Genomic DNA, 17,504 nt, shown 5'->3' with positions numbered 1-17,504 from the left:
TGCAGCGAGCGAGGTAGGCTACTGCAAGGTATTGTGTTGACGCAAAATCAAAATGGCGACCGATGTTTCTATCCAAATAAGGAGCCGAGGCCGAATCGTGACACTTGGTCATTTCTGCTCGTGCACGAAGTCGTTATAATGGGTCATTTATAATGATGAGGGAGATTAACTCGCACACGAAGCTGTGCCATTTTGGTAGCTGATAGAGCCGAAAACAATTAGTTAATGGCCGCGGATGGAGCACGAACTGTGATTCATAAAAAGATTAAAAAGAAAATAACTCATCACGAACTGGGCCCGAAACTTATAGCCAGCTCTTGGCAGGGAAGTCTTTGTTTGTTTTTGAAACAGAAATGCATATAAGCAGCCTCGAATCACCATCTATCCAGTCCAATTCGGACTCCAACACGAAGCGGAGGAATTGAAGCTTAGACAGACCGCATCTACGCACGGACGAGGCTGGCATTGTTGCACCGAGGTTACGTCATCGAAGATCAGAGCGTATGTATATTTAAGTTTATTCAGTATTTGATTCAAGATAAATGACCAATTAATTTGTCCTACACCCAGTTGGCAAAGTGTAGTGACTTTGCATCATCATGCAATCATGCATACTTCGAAAATTCAATTTGGCTTGAATGATGACTTGACGGTACTTGGCTGGGCTCGGGTCGAAATGTGTAATGTGACTAATGTCTCAAGGTGACTCGTGACTCGAAGGTAGTGGTTTGATCTCCACACTGTTCTGAGGTCACAAGAGTTTATGGTTATAGCTATTCTGGAACACAGTGCAACTGTATAAAAAGTGCTAGTCGTTTTGAATTCAAATAAAGGGAACGCTGAAAGACAGAGAGGGTCCGAATTATATGACAATTGCTAAAGAAAAGAAAAACTGACTTATGGATGATATCAGCAGAGGTGGCCAAAGTGGTCAAGAAAGCTACTCAAGTAGAAGTAGGAGTAGCGACGGAAAAATCTACTCAAGTACAAGTAGAAGTACTTCTTCAATAAGCCACCTAAAACTACTTGAAGTAGAAGTAGAATTAACTGACTTTATATCTACTCAAGTAAGTTAGTAGTTTTGAAAACAGTCTTAATTCGTTCGCATGGACTGTCAAAAGCTGCGAATTGAGCTATGCGGCCCGTGCAGGGAGCTTGATTCGTATTGATGCATCCCAGGAGTTATCAACTTTCTACATAATAACTATTGTTTCGCATCATGGGATGCAAATTATAGTACTGATATGAAAATGCGATACTTATCTTTTGTTTACTGGAACACCCCGTTTTTAGAGAATATCATGGGATGGCGCCCTACCCCATATTATAAGGCCCCAAGTTTAGGCGAAGAGCAATACGTAGAAAATGTATCGGATACGGTTACATCACCTTGCGTGATTATCATACGTTAATAACAAATATTGTGGAGCGCAAAAGTTATATTTAGTGTAGGCTAGTTTTATTTTCGGAAAATGGAGGCATTACGACACATGTGTTTATGCTTTAACATCTATGAAAGTAAAAGTATGATACTCGCAATTAAAATGAAATACAAATACCACTTCTAAAAAGCGGATAATTTATTTCCTGTATTTTGTCCACAAAGCTTAAAAGGTCATCTGCTAAAACAGGTGTAACGTTCAAAAAAGCTGGATTTTTCAGATTATCAAGACACGTAAGGAGCTGCTAGATTACAGTATGATAGGTAATAGACACTTACGTGACCTTTGACACGAACCAATCAGGTTGCAGCAGGATGTAAACAAAGAACAAGGCCGGGCAAGCTTACTATGAGCGCTTATGGAAAAGGGTTGAAATATGAAGGTTTTTAACAAAATTACATTGAATTGAGAATAGCTGGCTTTGGTGAATGGTAATAACGTAGAGCTAGTATGTATTTGCAGTGTTCTAACCTACAATAACCATGAATGGTGGCAAGCACTCATGAGCATGGTATGTCCAAATGAATGGATTTCTGACAACTTTTCGGATGAAGCAACTATTCCTGTATTATCCTTTATCCTTAGTCGTATACTATAAGATTGTCGTACCGAATAGCATGTATTAGATTAATCTTGAGTCAGGATATGTGGGGTATTCATTATGTGGGCTTGGCGTTATATGCGTTCTATTTATGGAATCGTATGTAGTACAGACTACAGTCTGTATCATTATCTAGCAAATTACTGTTACACTGGACACTTGTCTGCATATTAAATGATCATATTAATATGATATATGTTAGGCAACATGATCCGTTCCCAGCTGAAATCGTCATTTTTTGTTCTAGCTCATGTACTGAATCAATCGGGACAAATGCTGGATAAACACTGCTAATAGCCTGTGTAATTTCGAGATGGCTACCCAGACCGTTCCTGGTGTGCGCTTGTACCTTTCCCAGAGCCAATAACATGCATGGAAGAATGTAAAATCTGGATAAAGGCATGTGGACTTCCTTGTAGTCATCTGAATTCTCATTTTATTAATAAAATGACATCTATTATTGTACCAAAAATATTGAATAGTGACATAATTTAGATGAAACAATTCTGTGCTTCAAAATGAGTCCAATCTGAAAGGCAGTCACACTTGATGCCACAATCGACTTGGTGTGTGTCTCGTTTTATTCCACTCCAGTTTTGTTGCTTGATGGTGTGTAATGGATTGAACTTGTTGAGAGCAATATGTTCAATAATTAGATGAATAGTTGAAATTGGTAGCGGTGATACGTTGCATGAGTCGGACGAGTACGCCTTGATAGGTGCCTGCACAGCAGTGTTGCTCTGCAAAATAAACATATTATATCTTTTGTGCAGGCTTGATGTCTCTTTTATGAAGCTGCAGAAAGAGGAAGTCGATGGATAAAACGCAAGAAAATCAAATCTCTGTAAGAAGTAGAAGCACAAAACAGGAAACTCGTCCAGGAAAATTACAATTTGACGGACAATTATTGCTAGTGAAGTTCAGTTCTCAGAGGAGCATCAATAATGTCAAAAGATGCGTAGAAGCTGAAATTTTATGCTTGACTACATTAAATTCTTTCTGAATTTCCCGACTTATCCTACTGACGTCAAGTTTATAGTATTGCTGTAAGCATAGTATTAAACCATTGGGTCAACCGTATGTAACTGCTTCATAAATTTCGATTTGGCCACGTAGATATGTGGTTCTTAAAAATGCACCATTTGCATTCATTCATGATTTCTCAAAACTAGAATGATTATTGACTGTCAATAAATTACTTACAATTTGAAAGGATTGATGGATTGTGGTGCACATACTTTTGTGCAGGAACTGTTCACAGGGACCATTTCAGATCGAAATATTAGTGAAATATGTGGATTCGACAAGAAATGTAAGAAAATGATGGAGTTCAGCTATGGTGAACCAGGAAATGCTATCATGGCAGAAAAGGGATTCACCATTGAGTCTGAAATCAAGAAATTGAATCTAGATTTAAATATTCCTGCACATGATTTGGCACACCGTCAAATGCCTGAGCCAGACTGTTCCTCAACAAGAAAGATGGCGAGACAACGTATTCATATTGAACAGCTGATTGGAAGAATCAAGGAGTATAAAATTTTGTCTGGTATCATACTGTGCAGCATTTCGTATCAACTAACCAAATATGGACTAATTGCTTACTCTAATTCAAGATTAAAAATTTAAAATGAATGACGCAACATATTCGGCAATTGTGCAAATTCAGTTCCATTGTGAATATCGTCATGCCTAATAGCATGCTACGGATCATAATTGCGCGGTGCCATGGTCAATGTGTACCAACAGTGCATGTCTATTCATACTATATTCCAGTGGTGTGCATTGAAGCTCATGTAGATGCCCAATTTATTGAATGAACAATTCTCCAGGTGAAAATGTTCTAGGATTATTTGTGTTTGGTGGAATGCTATAAAACTGAACACACCAAAATCTACCTTGAGGCAGGAGTTGATCCGCTGCGAGTACGGTCGAGAGATTGCTTGTCAATCACGATCGAGCTCGCTGATGCTGATGCAAATCACAATGTAGTCTTTGTAGCATATCAGAACCTAATGTGAAAATAAATCATGGGTACATTATCTATTGCAGGAGTCTCTAAAAAATGTCCTTTTCCTTACTTACCCTGTCTTACAAGTGCAAGACGAGTCAATAATGGATTTTCTGAGAACGTGTATTTCCATTGAGTGTGATATCTCACTTTTCCGCAAGTTGCGATAACATTGGCTGCTCACTAGAATATTGCTTCCACAAAGAGTGGATTGTCTCCTCAATCTTTGTCCCTAAGTCGTGTACGTAGCGCTCCATGAAATACTTCGTAGCTTTCTCCGCGGTGTTAGAAGAAGATGCTGTTCCACTCAAATCCAGAAATTCGACAGAATCTCCATAGCTTTCAAGTTTCATAATCAATACACCAAAATTGTGATGCGTGGCAGCAGCTATATTTTAAAGCATATATTTCTGAACATGAGATATGCTTGAAAATTTCGCACGAGACCTGGAGCCTATGAAATCGTCAAAATATGCATTACCACAATCCTATAGTATAGTATACAACAATCGTCGCTTAATCCGAAAAGTTGTCAAAAATTCATGCATTTGGACACGGCACGCTGATGCATACTTGCCACCATTCATGTTCATCCTAGACTAAAAGCTGCAACTACATACTAGCTCTACGCTATTACTATTCATTAAGGCCAGTCATCCATAATTCAACGTAATTTTGCTTAAAACCTTCATTTTTCAACCCTTTTCCATAAGAGCTCATAGTAAGCTTGCCCGGCCTTGTTCTTTGTTTACATCCTGCTGCAACCTGATTGGTTCGTGTCAAAGGTCACGTAAGTGTCTATTGCTAGATTGCGAAACGGTAGTTTCAAATGTTGTGGTGGGCCATATTTACTGTGATGAAATATTTCATATGGGCGACAATGCGGTGTGAGAGGAACCAAGCAATCCGGTACCTAAATTACATTCACTGATACTTTCACGAAAACATATTTGTCACTCCATTACTACTATGCGCGAAGCGCAACAAAATTTCTGGGCTTTACTTGACTCTTATGAATATTAAATGTTGGTACTCCATGAAAACAGCCGCGGAATTCCTCAAGTTATCGTTCGTATTGGGGGATTAGACTACTTCTACTTGACAAACTGAAAATAGCGAAAAGTAAGTAAGTAGATCACAAAATATTGCAAAGTAGAAGTAGAGGAAATCAGATCTACTTGAATAAGTACCAGAAGTAGAGGAAAACTACTTGAGTAATCCCAAAAAGTAGAAGTACTTCGTTACTGACCACCTCTCGCTTTCAGACATATTCTGTTGTAATTCGAATGGGTGATGACATATGAAATCCTTCGCGAATATTGCCATTTGTTCTCAAACATGCGCGGTATATAGTCCTAGTCGCCATGGATGAAACAAAGAAGGCTACACTATATTAATACGTTTTATCGATAGTATTCAAAACGGATCATGCTTAATGGTATTGATCCATATCTGCAGAAACCCGCTCGAATAATCAATATGAAAAGTATGTAATTCATTTACGCGAAAATTTGAGTAGGACAGTTAGTATAGTTTAATTAAAGTCCAGAGATACTAATATCTAGAGATATAAAAGCAGGAAAGGACGAGTGCTTATGCCGCGTTTAGTCAATCAGTTTTAATAATATTTTCATCATTTCAAAACACCACGAAACTGCGATCCAGGGCAGTCGTACTAACTATCCTGTCGCGTTTAGTAATTGGCTGCGACAGATTTGGCGAGATGAAAGTGTCTAGTTGAAAGTGAGCCTGACTCCAGTCAAGATTTGAATATGCCGAAAAACACTCTATTATTTCGTGTAAGCTTACATGGGCCGAACTAGGACCAAGAATTAGTGAGGATGAAAAATAATCGCTAGCAGCGATAAAGTTTCCGTAGGGTATGTTGCGGCGTTGTAAATGTGTAGTATCGCAGTGCGTCTATAAATATGTGCCGTTCGCTGTGCATATTCATGCCGACAATATGGCGGGTGCCTTTGTACCTAGATATTCCATGGTTTTGTCAGCATTTTAGAGCATTCTTGTTTAATGTTTTTGAGGACAATTTACCTCGCTGACGTAAGATGAAACGCACTAACTCAAAAATAGCTTCAGAAATATACCCACTTGTCGCATTAAGTAATAACAAGGACAAAGTCAAATTGGATTTATTATTGGTACTGCAAGCAGGCGGCTCGAACCAGGCTTGGACAACTAAATAATTCTAGTCGTCTAATCTCACGGAATTAGAGCGAAATGCCAGTAATATAATTTTAACATAATTTGAAAAAGCTGCGTAGCTCTAATTCTAATTTTAACATAATTTGGAAAAGCTGTGTAGCTCTAAATCTCATCTAATTTGGAAAAGCTCAAAATTTGCTAGTTGTCCTGGTCTGACTCAAATTGAAAATATATTTACCTATATCTGAACGTCACAAGCGCTACTATTCCGGCAAGGTCAATACACTCAATACCATTCTGATCAAGACGTCAATGCCCCTGTGGAGACGCTGTAAATGGTCATGGAGCAGCAAGTCAGCTCGTTGGCTACTATGTCCATTTTGTGTTGTCACATATATCGGGCCTTGTGTCGATTTTACGTCGTAGCGCTGAAGCGCCAGTATAGTTGCCGACTATCTAATCGCAAACAACAATGTCAACGGATTTCAAATTGCTACATCGATACCTTTGGTGCTAGACCTTGGAGAAGATCGACTAATATTCCAAAAGTTTAGGGCTACTATTGTGATTAATATACATCGATACCTTGGTTACTAACTAGGATTAATAAAGAAGTATAATGTAACCGGAATTACTAGGCCTATAACATTAGGAATACTTCAGGCCAGTACTGCTAATATAAAGACCTTAGAAAAGTAACCCATGGTTGAACTTATCCACACATTCGTTTTTCGAAACTGATGTGTCGATGATGGAAAATGACACTAGCCTAAAACCCGCTTTGTCCGCGTATTCACTTTACGAAGTGAATGCGCCTGACGAACGCCATTTTGTCGCATTGCAATCATTACGTGTACGAACTACGAAAGTTTACTGTATTGGCAAAAATCAATCTGCAAAGGGGTATTTTCATGTGAGGGTTCACTATGACGTATTATTGCAACGTGACGCCTATCTTTCTTATATTGTTCAAGTACTGCATTTACCTAATCTTTGACATCTACCATCATATTGCTTTAAGATGACGCTAACATGTCTTAGATATAGGTATAAGTTATGAACATTTAATATGTGAATGATTGGTTGTTACTGCAGTAATTCAATAGCGAGTACTACAACTGTAGGTATTAATAAGGCGTCATAACTGACCCCGCCCCTTTACTAGTGTCAGGACCCTTCACCCCAACGAGACAAAAGTTTGAAAATTTGATGTGTAATGGACCATAGGACAATAGAAACATGGGTATTTAAAGACCTCTTGGGGTAACGCATTGGAGCATATGTGAGTTCGAAATTCGCGATAAGCCTAGTCTATTGCTTATGAAGCACGATATATACGAATGAATAAAAAAGCTTAAGCACACCAATACCGGAGATTAAGGAATATAGCATGATTACAATTGGGATATTGGTTCACATATGACTATTATAAGTGAGATGGTATCATTTTCTGCTTATCTGGGACTGTGTCGTATGCATGTTAAGTGTTAGCTATACCATCAGTTTGCTTTACCAAAAATGGCGCCACCATTTTTTCATGTATGCGAGCTTTTACAGTGAGCCGAAGTATGACTGATATATGTATGCATATCTATGCCATGTATGATGTCCACATGAATTGTACAATCAGTTGTAGTATCCAATTATTGCATATAAAGACGACATCGGTGCGTCCGCTAGTTTCGGCGAACTTGTGACTCTATGCCAAGTAAATCCGCCAGTCTGAAACAGAGCCCCAAACGAAGCATCCAGTAGCAGACTATATCCAGAAAACCGGACATTGACGGAGGCATTGCGAAAGGGTTTGACGTCTTTTGAGATTGAAGGGTGATGTTCCGATGTCCCTCTGAAAAATCTTGACATGCTATTGATTGGATCGGCTGCTTGCTGCAGTTGCAAAGTATACAGAAATAAAGCAGCGCGATGAAATGGGTGCGACTGCTAACCGAAATTGCAATGTATACATAAATGAAGCAGCTCGATCAAATTTGCTGGAATCGCTCCATAAAGCCGATGAGCTAAAGATGGAAAGAGCCAAGAACATAGAGGTATTGCATTCGGGATATCGTTACAACGAACCCTCAACAAACCCTGCGTTCTGTTGGACTTGGAATGCCCGATCTCCGAATCGACAGCACGCAAGTAGGCTACTTGATGATCCTAAGTAGTAACGACTCAAACAAGGGGTCGGTTCCTGGACTAATTGCAGTTTGATATCTGCATCTGGAAGACTGGGGAACTCTGATAAACAAGGTGGTCGGCAAATTGGTCAACTTGAACTCTGTGTGGTATTGTTTTTTTGTGGCATCGATTGGCATATTTTTTGTATATTATATGCATGTATATTGTCGGCAGGAAATACCGTCACATTTATGGTGTAAACACACCTTGGAGTATTGAACTGTTATTAATCGTGCATGAATATGAATAGGTTAAATCTTGACTCGTGTTGTGATTGACGTATGTTCCGAGTGCCAACTTAACCGAGTTTTGCATAGATACCTCATTGCTGTCTGCATTATAATTATTGGAGTATGTTGGTTGTATTAAGCCAAGGGGCTTGTCTATTGTATGAATAGTTTGAGCCGCTGGACCTTCCAAGGTCACTGCTTCGTTCGATCAATCTACAACCAATGCTTAAATCAACGTCGACAAAACCGGGTTGTATAAGGGGTGTGGAAAAATGTGGAAAAGCCAGGAGATGGGGTTGAGCTCTGTGAAGTAAATCGAACCAAGTGTGGAATACTTGCATGGCAAGCGCCATGAAGCTACACTATAATCAAATGGAGGCACCAACTGAAGGTCTTCTGGGGCTCAGCGTCATTTCTTGGCAATTTCAGTGGACGGGGGAGAGTCTGAAGACGAACACATCGATTACCTCCTTACTATCTGCGAACGCCAATCTATGAAAAGAAAAGATCGTCGAAGGATCACAACTGGGGTTTTCTGCGCCGACACGGGAAGCGTCCTCAAATTGATAAACGTCGTAGAAACCTAATACCCGCCAAGCTGGGAGGAGCGGCAACCTATAGAGATGAAACTACGTGATATAGGTGACTCCTCCCACGTTGACTCCTTAGTAATAATCGATTTCAACGGACTATCGGCTCCATTTGCGATCGAGAAAGGAGACCTCTCGATATTGTAGGTCTAAAATGGATTGATCATGTACAACAATTACCAAACATAGCGACTGAATTTGAATCTCCGCCTAATGCGAACGAAGAGTTGTCTTTAGTAACGCTTCATGACGGGATCTCGTGTGATCAACGGGACGGAACCAAAAGTCGGAAGCAGTCTTCGCGACACTGTAACCGATGATGGGTTGATGGAAGCTGCAAATCAAATAAGCTTCGAGCCGGCACGTTGTCTGTGTCGCCGCATGCCGTTGCCGCTGGCGCAAGTGTCGAGATGGTAATCACCACTGGCGCGAAATGTGTCGAGTCAGGAATCCCTGCTGGCACCAATCATAAATACGCCGATCTTACGACGGCAACTGTCTTACCTTCTTTCCCAAAAGGTCAAAAAATATGGGAAATCCCTAGTGTTGGGTCAGGTAGCCCCTGCTGGCACTAGTCGAGAAAGTGTCGGGTCAGTTAGCACTGCTGGCACTAACTAAAGATGTGTCGAGTCAGGAATCCCTGCTGGCACCATTAATGAAGACGTCGAGCGCGGAATCCCGGCTGGCGTAAATAAGGACCTGCACGAGAAAACTGGTCCTAAATGCTCTCGTGGATGTACTTGTCCGAATAACTCTAATGATTCGGCACATAGATGCATGACGACAGCCACAGTCATGAGTACTACCCCAAAAGGTTCAAACAAAGCAGCTGTTACCGGCTAACCGGACACATGTCCGGTCATGACCGGCAAGGAGTCTGGGGATTTTAAGATGCACGTCTCCCCAGAAACGGGCCCCGGCGGCGACCGAATCTGCCGGCGTGACGGTAGGCGTGGGCACACGCCGAGATCAGAGGTCAGATTGAATAGGTTGGGAATCCCCACTGACAACGAAGAACCTCGCCCTCTCTCCACCAACACCAAAACCCCGTTCATCACGAGATTCGCATTGGGCCAATAACTGCCCCAATTACTATGTAGCCTAACCTTACAACAAGACACCAGTCCCAGCGTGAAGACGGAACTCGAAAGTCTCTGTGCACAATCGGTAGCACTGGCGAAACTGTCATACAAACCTCCTGACTTTTGACTGGCCTAGAAAAAATCGCCATTCCTGAAGGAGTCTTGACAGCCGTTTATGATCCATTTGCTTCCGAACTTGATAGCCTGCGGGGCCAACTCAGCGCCCCCCAATCCATGAAATACCAATGCGACATAGAACGTAAGGACCCATCGACTAAGCCTTTCGTTTTTGGCCCTTATAACCCGACGCGGGAGGGTCAGGCGAAGGCACTAAAGGAAGCAATAGATATAATACCTTATTTTGGTATTATTGAACAAGGTTTTGCCGAATGAAAATTGGCTATTTTTGTTGTTCATGAGAAAATGAATGAATTACTACAAGACAAGGCGAGTCGCACTCGATAGTAGCAAGACGGACGTCAGAGGTAAACCCCCATCCCAAGAAGTGTACATGATCGCTTACTACAGTCCGACGTGGGTAACTCCAGCGGCGAAAGACTATGATCCAAGCACTACAGCGCTGAAACATCTGCCACCCCTAACAATACAATGGCGGATGAAAGCGAGGCTGGTGCAAGTAAGACGATCGAAATCGATGGCTAACAAAAAGGGGGAGTATAAAACTGTCAAACCAATTGATGCGACTTATGGGAAGCAACAGTTGCAAACTCTTCGCGCGCGAAACCAAACCGACGGAATGACGAAAATCATTGGTGAAACACCTACAACGACGCGAGTGTATCCGGTCACCACTGAGAACTGCAGAACTCTGCAGAACTCCACGGAAGACGGCAGGACCGACATCGGAACGGACTACCAAAACCCGGACCACAACCGTAAGGTAAGTACCGAAACAACTGTTTTGTATTCAACAGGAGACGACAAAGACGACTCGTCCCCGAGGAGTGTCGAACTAATGAATACTACCTTGGAGTCAACGATGGTTGACGCATCACCGCTGCCTGGGCAGAAAAACCAAAGGTTGGGAACACCCGCACCTGAATATTCCCGACTATCAAGAGCCACCGTGGGGAAGACAACCACAGATTTCGACGACTACAACTATACTCGATGGCTGCACGAACTAGTCATGATGGAAGGTGGATATAAGGTAAGAGGCTTATCTTTGACCGATAGGATGATTATGGAAGGTGCGAATCTGATACCTATCGTGGAACCAGTGGTTGTAATAATGGTGGTAACAGGGTTGATGGCTCGGGTGATTGTGTTATGGGTAGGTTGTATAAGGTGTCGTCGACGTAGAACCTTAAGTCGTCTAAGGAAAACGAGGAGACAAAACGGAACAAGTCAATTGATGGCGATAAGTGTAATACGGAACACAACGGAGACTGACATAATTTGAAGGTAAGAGATAGTTCTTAAAATTTGAGTGTAAATACAGGATATAAATAGTTTGTATAGGGAAGTAGTGAAATGTGATGTTATAATTTTGGTATCACGTTAAGTAAATTTGAGATAGGTATCAGGCAAACAAAAATAATCCCGGCGGCGCATTGTTTGTAATAGGTTTCAAGTAAAGTATTTTACGTAATGGGCGTAAACGGAAAAAACTGAAACCTCGTAACTAGAAATCTGCGAGTCATGAAATATAAATTCGAGAGAGCATAAAAAAAGAAAAAGTTTGACGTGTACAAGTACTTAGTCATAAAAGTGATCACCATGGACGGGTAATGTTGGTGTATTGTTCATGAGCTCCAAAAAAGTAGTTGAATAATCGCTAACTAACTAGGTTGGTACTTTGTACAAGTATCTCATGAACATCGTGCTGCAAGCGATCGATATACTTTGTCTTTTTACTCAGTGTCCGTGATGGTAATGGCCGACTATTAAATCAAGCTGTGTCTAAGACTATAACGGGTAGAAATCATGGGATATATTACATGTTGCTGACTTGGGGGAATTCTACAAGCTGGAAGAGTGCGTCTGACGATACTATATAATTACCATCGTCCTCACAGTTTTCGTTTGAACGAACCCAATCCCCCGGTTTGCTTTCGCCGAAATTCCAACTTGATACAACAGTCGCATGGGGCTTTATCTTGTCAGGCAAACAGGTGTCAGGAGCTGCGACTGAACATTTAAATATATGCAAATAAGGCCGTAGATAAATGTATATTATGTACATTGTACAAAAATAGAAAAACCATAATTATGATGTCATTCGCTGCGATGGTTGTATCAATATGCTATCATTCTTTATAGGCGCTTGCTTTAAACTCAGACTCATTCAGCCGCTAGTTGTTAACTAAATCGTCTATGATTACGGACGGATGACGCATGGCGCCATTTGGATTTACGATCAGAGGCGAATTGACCATTCGGGATTGTGGCAAGTTTGGATAATGCATAACAGGAGGGCATAGAGACATCGTCCATGATTACTTGATTGACGGAATGCGTCATTTAGATTTAGGATCAGAGGCGTATTGACTATTCGGAATTGTGGCAACAGCATATAGTTTCGATAATGATTGCAGAATAAGATAGAAATCTCTTGCCTTACAGCAGGGGCGGGCAACATACGGCCCGCGGGCCGGATCCGGACCATAAAAGGTTGAAAAACACCGGATGTGCGGTGTTTATATAGATCAGTGGTGAAGTGCACACCCGCGAAATTTTTGTCAAATTTAGGATGTCAACTAAAACACCTTGTGCCCAAATTTTAGATAGATAGCTCTATTAGTTTTCAAGTAAGAGGCATTTTACTAATTTTTCAATTCGAGGGGTAGTCTCCCCCCTTAACGATGCACAATTGCGCCCCTTCATTTTCGAAGTCATCATTCTACATCAGCTCCCTACCGTTGACTCTGATTATGTGGACGGAGAGAGCATTAAAATTATACAGTAATATATGGAAGAGCCAATATTATTGACACAATTCATTCAAATCATTTAACGACCAGATGCATATAGTAAACCCCCAGAATTTGCATCGAAAACCCTACGATGGACCATTTGGGTCATGGGTGGGATGGGGCTGCAATATGTGGCTACGGCCCAGGTTACAACATACAATACACAACCACATACTCCTGCTGAACCGGATCGCGGCCACTTCTAGTCGATAGACACAGCGTTGTAGGTGTGACGTCATATTGATCGACAATGCGCTCACACCTCATTTTGAAATCCGCTAGTGGGCGCTGAAGAGCGTCCGGAATTTGTGAAACAAAAATATGGTAACCCTAAGCTATATGGGCTTCGTCATTATCGGCGAGAAATGCATTTGGAGTGACATCGCTGCTGTTAAAATACATTTATTAAATAAATCTATTTCTAATTTATGTGGATGATTGGGCATAGGCTATAATGTATCGATTCAGCAATCTGGCCCGCCAAGTAGCCTACTTAATATTCCTATATCTGGCCGGCCGACTGGAGAAGTTGCAGGCCCCTGCCTTACAGGCATAGAGTTACCCCAGTCCCAATTGGATGACTGTATTTCAGTTCCGCAGACGTCCTTACCAATCTCTGGTGCTTCGATGGATATATTTCCAAACCCATAATTGTTGTCTGTGAGAGCCGCTGCGTGAAAGCTTTGAATATCTTTCTTAGAAAGTTCTCTGCCGTCCGCAGTCGCAGTTTCATACCAGACCACAACCGAGCCCTGGGTGATCTTTTTGACATTGACCGTGGAAGATATTTCTCCGAGAGCGCCTCTAATTATCTTAGTTATGTTTTCGGAGATTCTTTGGAACTCTGGAGAGCTGGTGTTTGCGTATTCTTCTTTGTAGGGTAATCCGAACTTTTGCTTTAACAGCAAAGGCTCTAAAAGTATGGTATTGTAAATGGTAGCTTCATGAATGGAACTTACTCTTCATATCTAGCAGTATGGATAAGATAGCACATTGTTACGGATTATATCTAAAGACTGTGATATGATAAATGTATAGCTCACGTACAGAAACATCATACATCAGATTGGAAAATTAGGTAATTCTAGTTGTTGAAATTACACTAATTAGAGAGAAATACCGGCAATCTAATTCTAATTTAATTGTTTGTTTGCTACGATTTATAATCTAATTTCTAGTTTCCCTAAAAATGCTACAGGAGAACTGTTTAGTGCTGCACAGCAGTGCACAGGCATTTGCGATTCTAACGATTAGGGGAATGAACTCTAATTTGATGTGAACTGAACTTGATTCAATCGCCAAGGTAACGCGAATTCAGGAATTGTAATTCTAGTCTAAATTGGTATAATGTGTCTAGCTAATTCTTATTTAAATCTAATTTGAAAAAAAAACTGTATAGCTGTAATTCTAATTTTCATCTGAAAAGATCCTTTGTCCAAGTCATATATACATAAGTTGCATCAGTAGCAATGAGACGAAATCGTTGGATTTTTGTCTTTGTAAAAATGATGAGTATAGCCTAGCCGAAGATAAAAATGTTGCCTGTATGGCCTAACCAGATAACTATTTTATAAACCCGACCCCTCCAACAATTAGTTACTTACTTCCACATTGAAATCCAATCGATGTCGCAATTTCGAGGTATCCTGCTTGGCATCCGCAATAATATCCCTTGGCAGATTTCAAGCTGGCAGAAAAGGCCTGTAGACAAGGTGGAACACAGGTCTCGATCACGTTTCTGGTTGTGTTGACCGAGACTGGACTGCCTTGAAGAAATGAGATGCAAGATGATAGGCCAGGACTATTACTTAATCAAGTCATAATGTATCAGTTTATCATTGTTTTCCTAGTCAGTAGTTTCCAATTACTCTTCTATTTAAATGCTACTGTTGCTGAATGAATTCTTTAATTGCTATTGCAAATGAATGCTGGGATTTCCGTTAGTAAAAGCCTATAAAACTGCAGTCATGTGGGACGGGTGCAACAGAACACAAATTTTACATCTCAATGGCGAGAAACTGCCAATTTTATACATAGGCTAGACTTCGACTATAGGTCGTGATCTTGGTCCTCGTGACAGGTTCTGACAGTTGGCTTGAGCATAATAGGCCCACTAGTTGCGGCTATGGTCGAACTCATTCGGGTATATCGCTGTATCATCTTAATCGTAAACCATGTCTGCGGATATGGGATGTAGGACTTCTTTAAACAGTTCAGAATTCGTTATCGGTGCGTGTGTGGAATATGAGTTGTGATCGACCTTTTTCGAAGTGTGCGGGGCCGAAAAAATCACCAGAGAAATATTGTGACTCTATTAATTCGTTGAGGGCATTGATAACAATGGCAACAAAATGAAAAAATATTTTGGCAGAACATCTAGGAGCCGTCTCTGGGGTTTTCAAGGTTGCTCATTACAAATATCACATTGGTTTTGCCAGATTGGCTCTTGAAAAGAAAATGTCACTGTAGATTGGCAGTGTGACGCAACAATGCTGTCTGGCGAAACGAGAGAGAAACTCAAGAGCATGGATGCGGCCGAGCGGCGAGAGTGGGATCAGCTGACGTCGCGGCAATAGCAATGAGCAATTATAGATAACTAACCTAGCTATACTTGGACGGAAGGATCTCTATAAGTTGAAGGATATTGCAGGAAAATTCGTAGGTCCCAAATACCCGGACCCAGTTCTACCTTTACAAATCAAGGAAAGGCTGGTAATGTGAGCTCGCTTTTAGCGAAGCGCCTATAGAAAGTATCAACAGCGTCACGCGTCTCTGGAGCCCTAATACATTCTGTGGACCCAGTTCTAAAAGTCAAGGAAAGGCTGCATGATAAGGCGTGCTCGTTTGTACCGAAGCAAATAGAAAAAGTATCAACAGCGGAGCGTTTCTCTGCGACGCGATTGCTCATTGCTATTGCCGCGACGTCAGCTGATCCCACTCTCGCCGCTCGGCCGCATCCTTGCTCTTGAGCTAGTCTCTCGTTTCGCCAGACAGCATTGTTGCGTCACACTGCCAATCTACTCAACAATGAGTGATTTGGGGCTGATTGTGGGGGTTCCAGGGCCATGAGTGGAATAAAATTTATATTTTCGTAATCAGTGCAGAGTTAGCTTTCGATTGATACCCGATTCATCAAATTTATTGCTCGGCAAGCCGGTCAAAAATAACCGTCAAATTGCCTGTAGCCAAATGGAAATTGTGACGTGATACAATTTCATTGAACCGTGAGATTTGCTTGTGTCGACACCATATAGGACACTATGGTTTTACCCTTGGATATTTCTCTTGGTAGGAAGTAAATCTTAGATTTTTCTACTTTTATACTGCGCATAAGTAATTAATTGACAATGATGAACTCTCACGTCGTTCTCAGTTATTCCGTCAATATTAACATGACCTGATGCGAGAACTTTGATTGTTAAAAAAGCAGTTTGTCAAACCTAAAAATTGTACTTTTGCACAATGGAAATATGTTTTCTCCTGTACCAATTAATCGTTCTACCAAGATGAAAGAGGAGTATAAAGCTATCAAGCGTGTCCCTGGAAAGCTTAACTACAATACTCATATGCATCTCATCTCTTTTCACTTGTAAATGGATAATTTTCCATAAAGCCAATAAAGTGGGTAAACCTAGTATCAATGGCAAACGAGAAGCTTAAATCTGGCATCTTTGATGGATCTCGGATTCAAATACGGACTGAGGATTACAATTTCATATTAAGAAAGGTGCTCACTGCATGGAATCCCTTCTAGGTGGTAGGCTAAATAAAACTTTGTGAAAGATCACAAAGCACCTAACGGCCAACAGTTAGTCCGAGAATTGGTATCTGCATATGAAAGCCTTGGAGCCAACATGAGCATTAAATCTCACTTCCTCTTCGGTCATCTTGATATATTTTCCGATAATATTGTTGATTAGATGGAATAGAAAGGGGAAAGGTTCCACCGATACATCAAAACAACAAAAGAAAGATACCAGTGCAGATGCGACGAACATCTTACAGCAGACTATTGCTGGAGCCTTTCGAAAAACTGCACTAAATTGCTTGCAACCGAAAATAGTACAAGATCCAATTTTGCTTCAAGATAAGTTTTTAATATTATATTCCAACTGATTATTTTGAATTTAAAATAGGTGGTTGACATAAAACTGATTCAATTATTGCAACGTTATTTGAGAAGGCCTATCTAGGTAAATACGTATTACATGATTGAAGTTTATTTATGTACAAGATAGCACCATGGATTATCTCCAAAATTAGAGCCAATT

The 17,504-nt window shown here is 40.9% G+C and overlaps 2 protein-coding genes across 2 annotated transcripts in view; one reads left to right on the top strand and one right to left on the bottom strand.

The window, feature by feature from the left end:
- The first annotated feature begins 8,751 nt into the window (after positions 1–8,751).
- The window catches only part of LOC145449995 (placenta-specific gene 8 protein-like), a 152,732-nt gene continuing 143,979 nt past the window's right edge, over positions 8,752–17,504 (top strand). The window contains exon 1 of the mRNA XM_080328460.1: positions 8,752–8,765. The gene's annotated coding sequence lies outside the window, so the exon portion shown is untranslated. The remainder of the gene's footprint in view (positions 8,766–17,504) is intronic.
- The window catches only part of LOC145441779 (uncharacterized), a 97,244-nt gene continuing 91,994 nt past the window's right edge, over positions 12,255–17,504 (bottom strand). Inside the window, exons 4-6 of the mRNA XM_080319723.1 lie at positions 14,838–14,999; positions 13,844–14,146; positions 12,255–12,448 (exon numbers count right to left, since the gene is read on the bottom strand). Of these exons, the coding sequence (XP_080175849.1) occupies positions 12,255–12,448; positions 13,844–14,146; positions 14,838–14,999 (659 nt within the window). The remainder of the gene's footprint in view (positions 12,449–13,843; positions 14,147–14,837; positions 15,000–17,504) is intronic.

Source organism: Botryllus schlosseri, chromosome 1, assembly GCF_051294905.1.
Source record: "Botryllus schlosseri isolate E-star chromosome 1, Bs_hap1, whole genome shotgun sequence".
Taxonomy (NCBI): Eukaryota; Metazoa; Chordata; class Ascidiacea; order Stolidobranchia; family Styelidae; genus Botryllus; species Botryllus schlosseri.
This window is presented reverse-complemented; position numbering and strand designations above follow the sequence as displayed.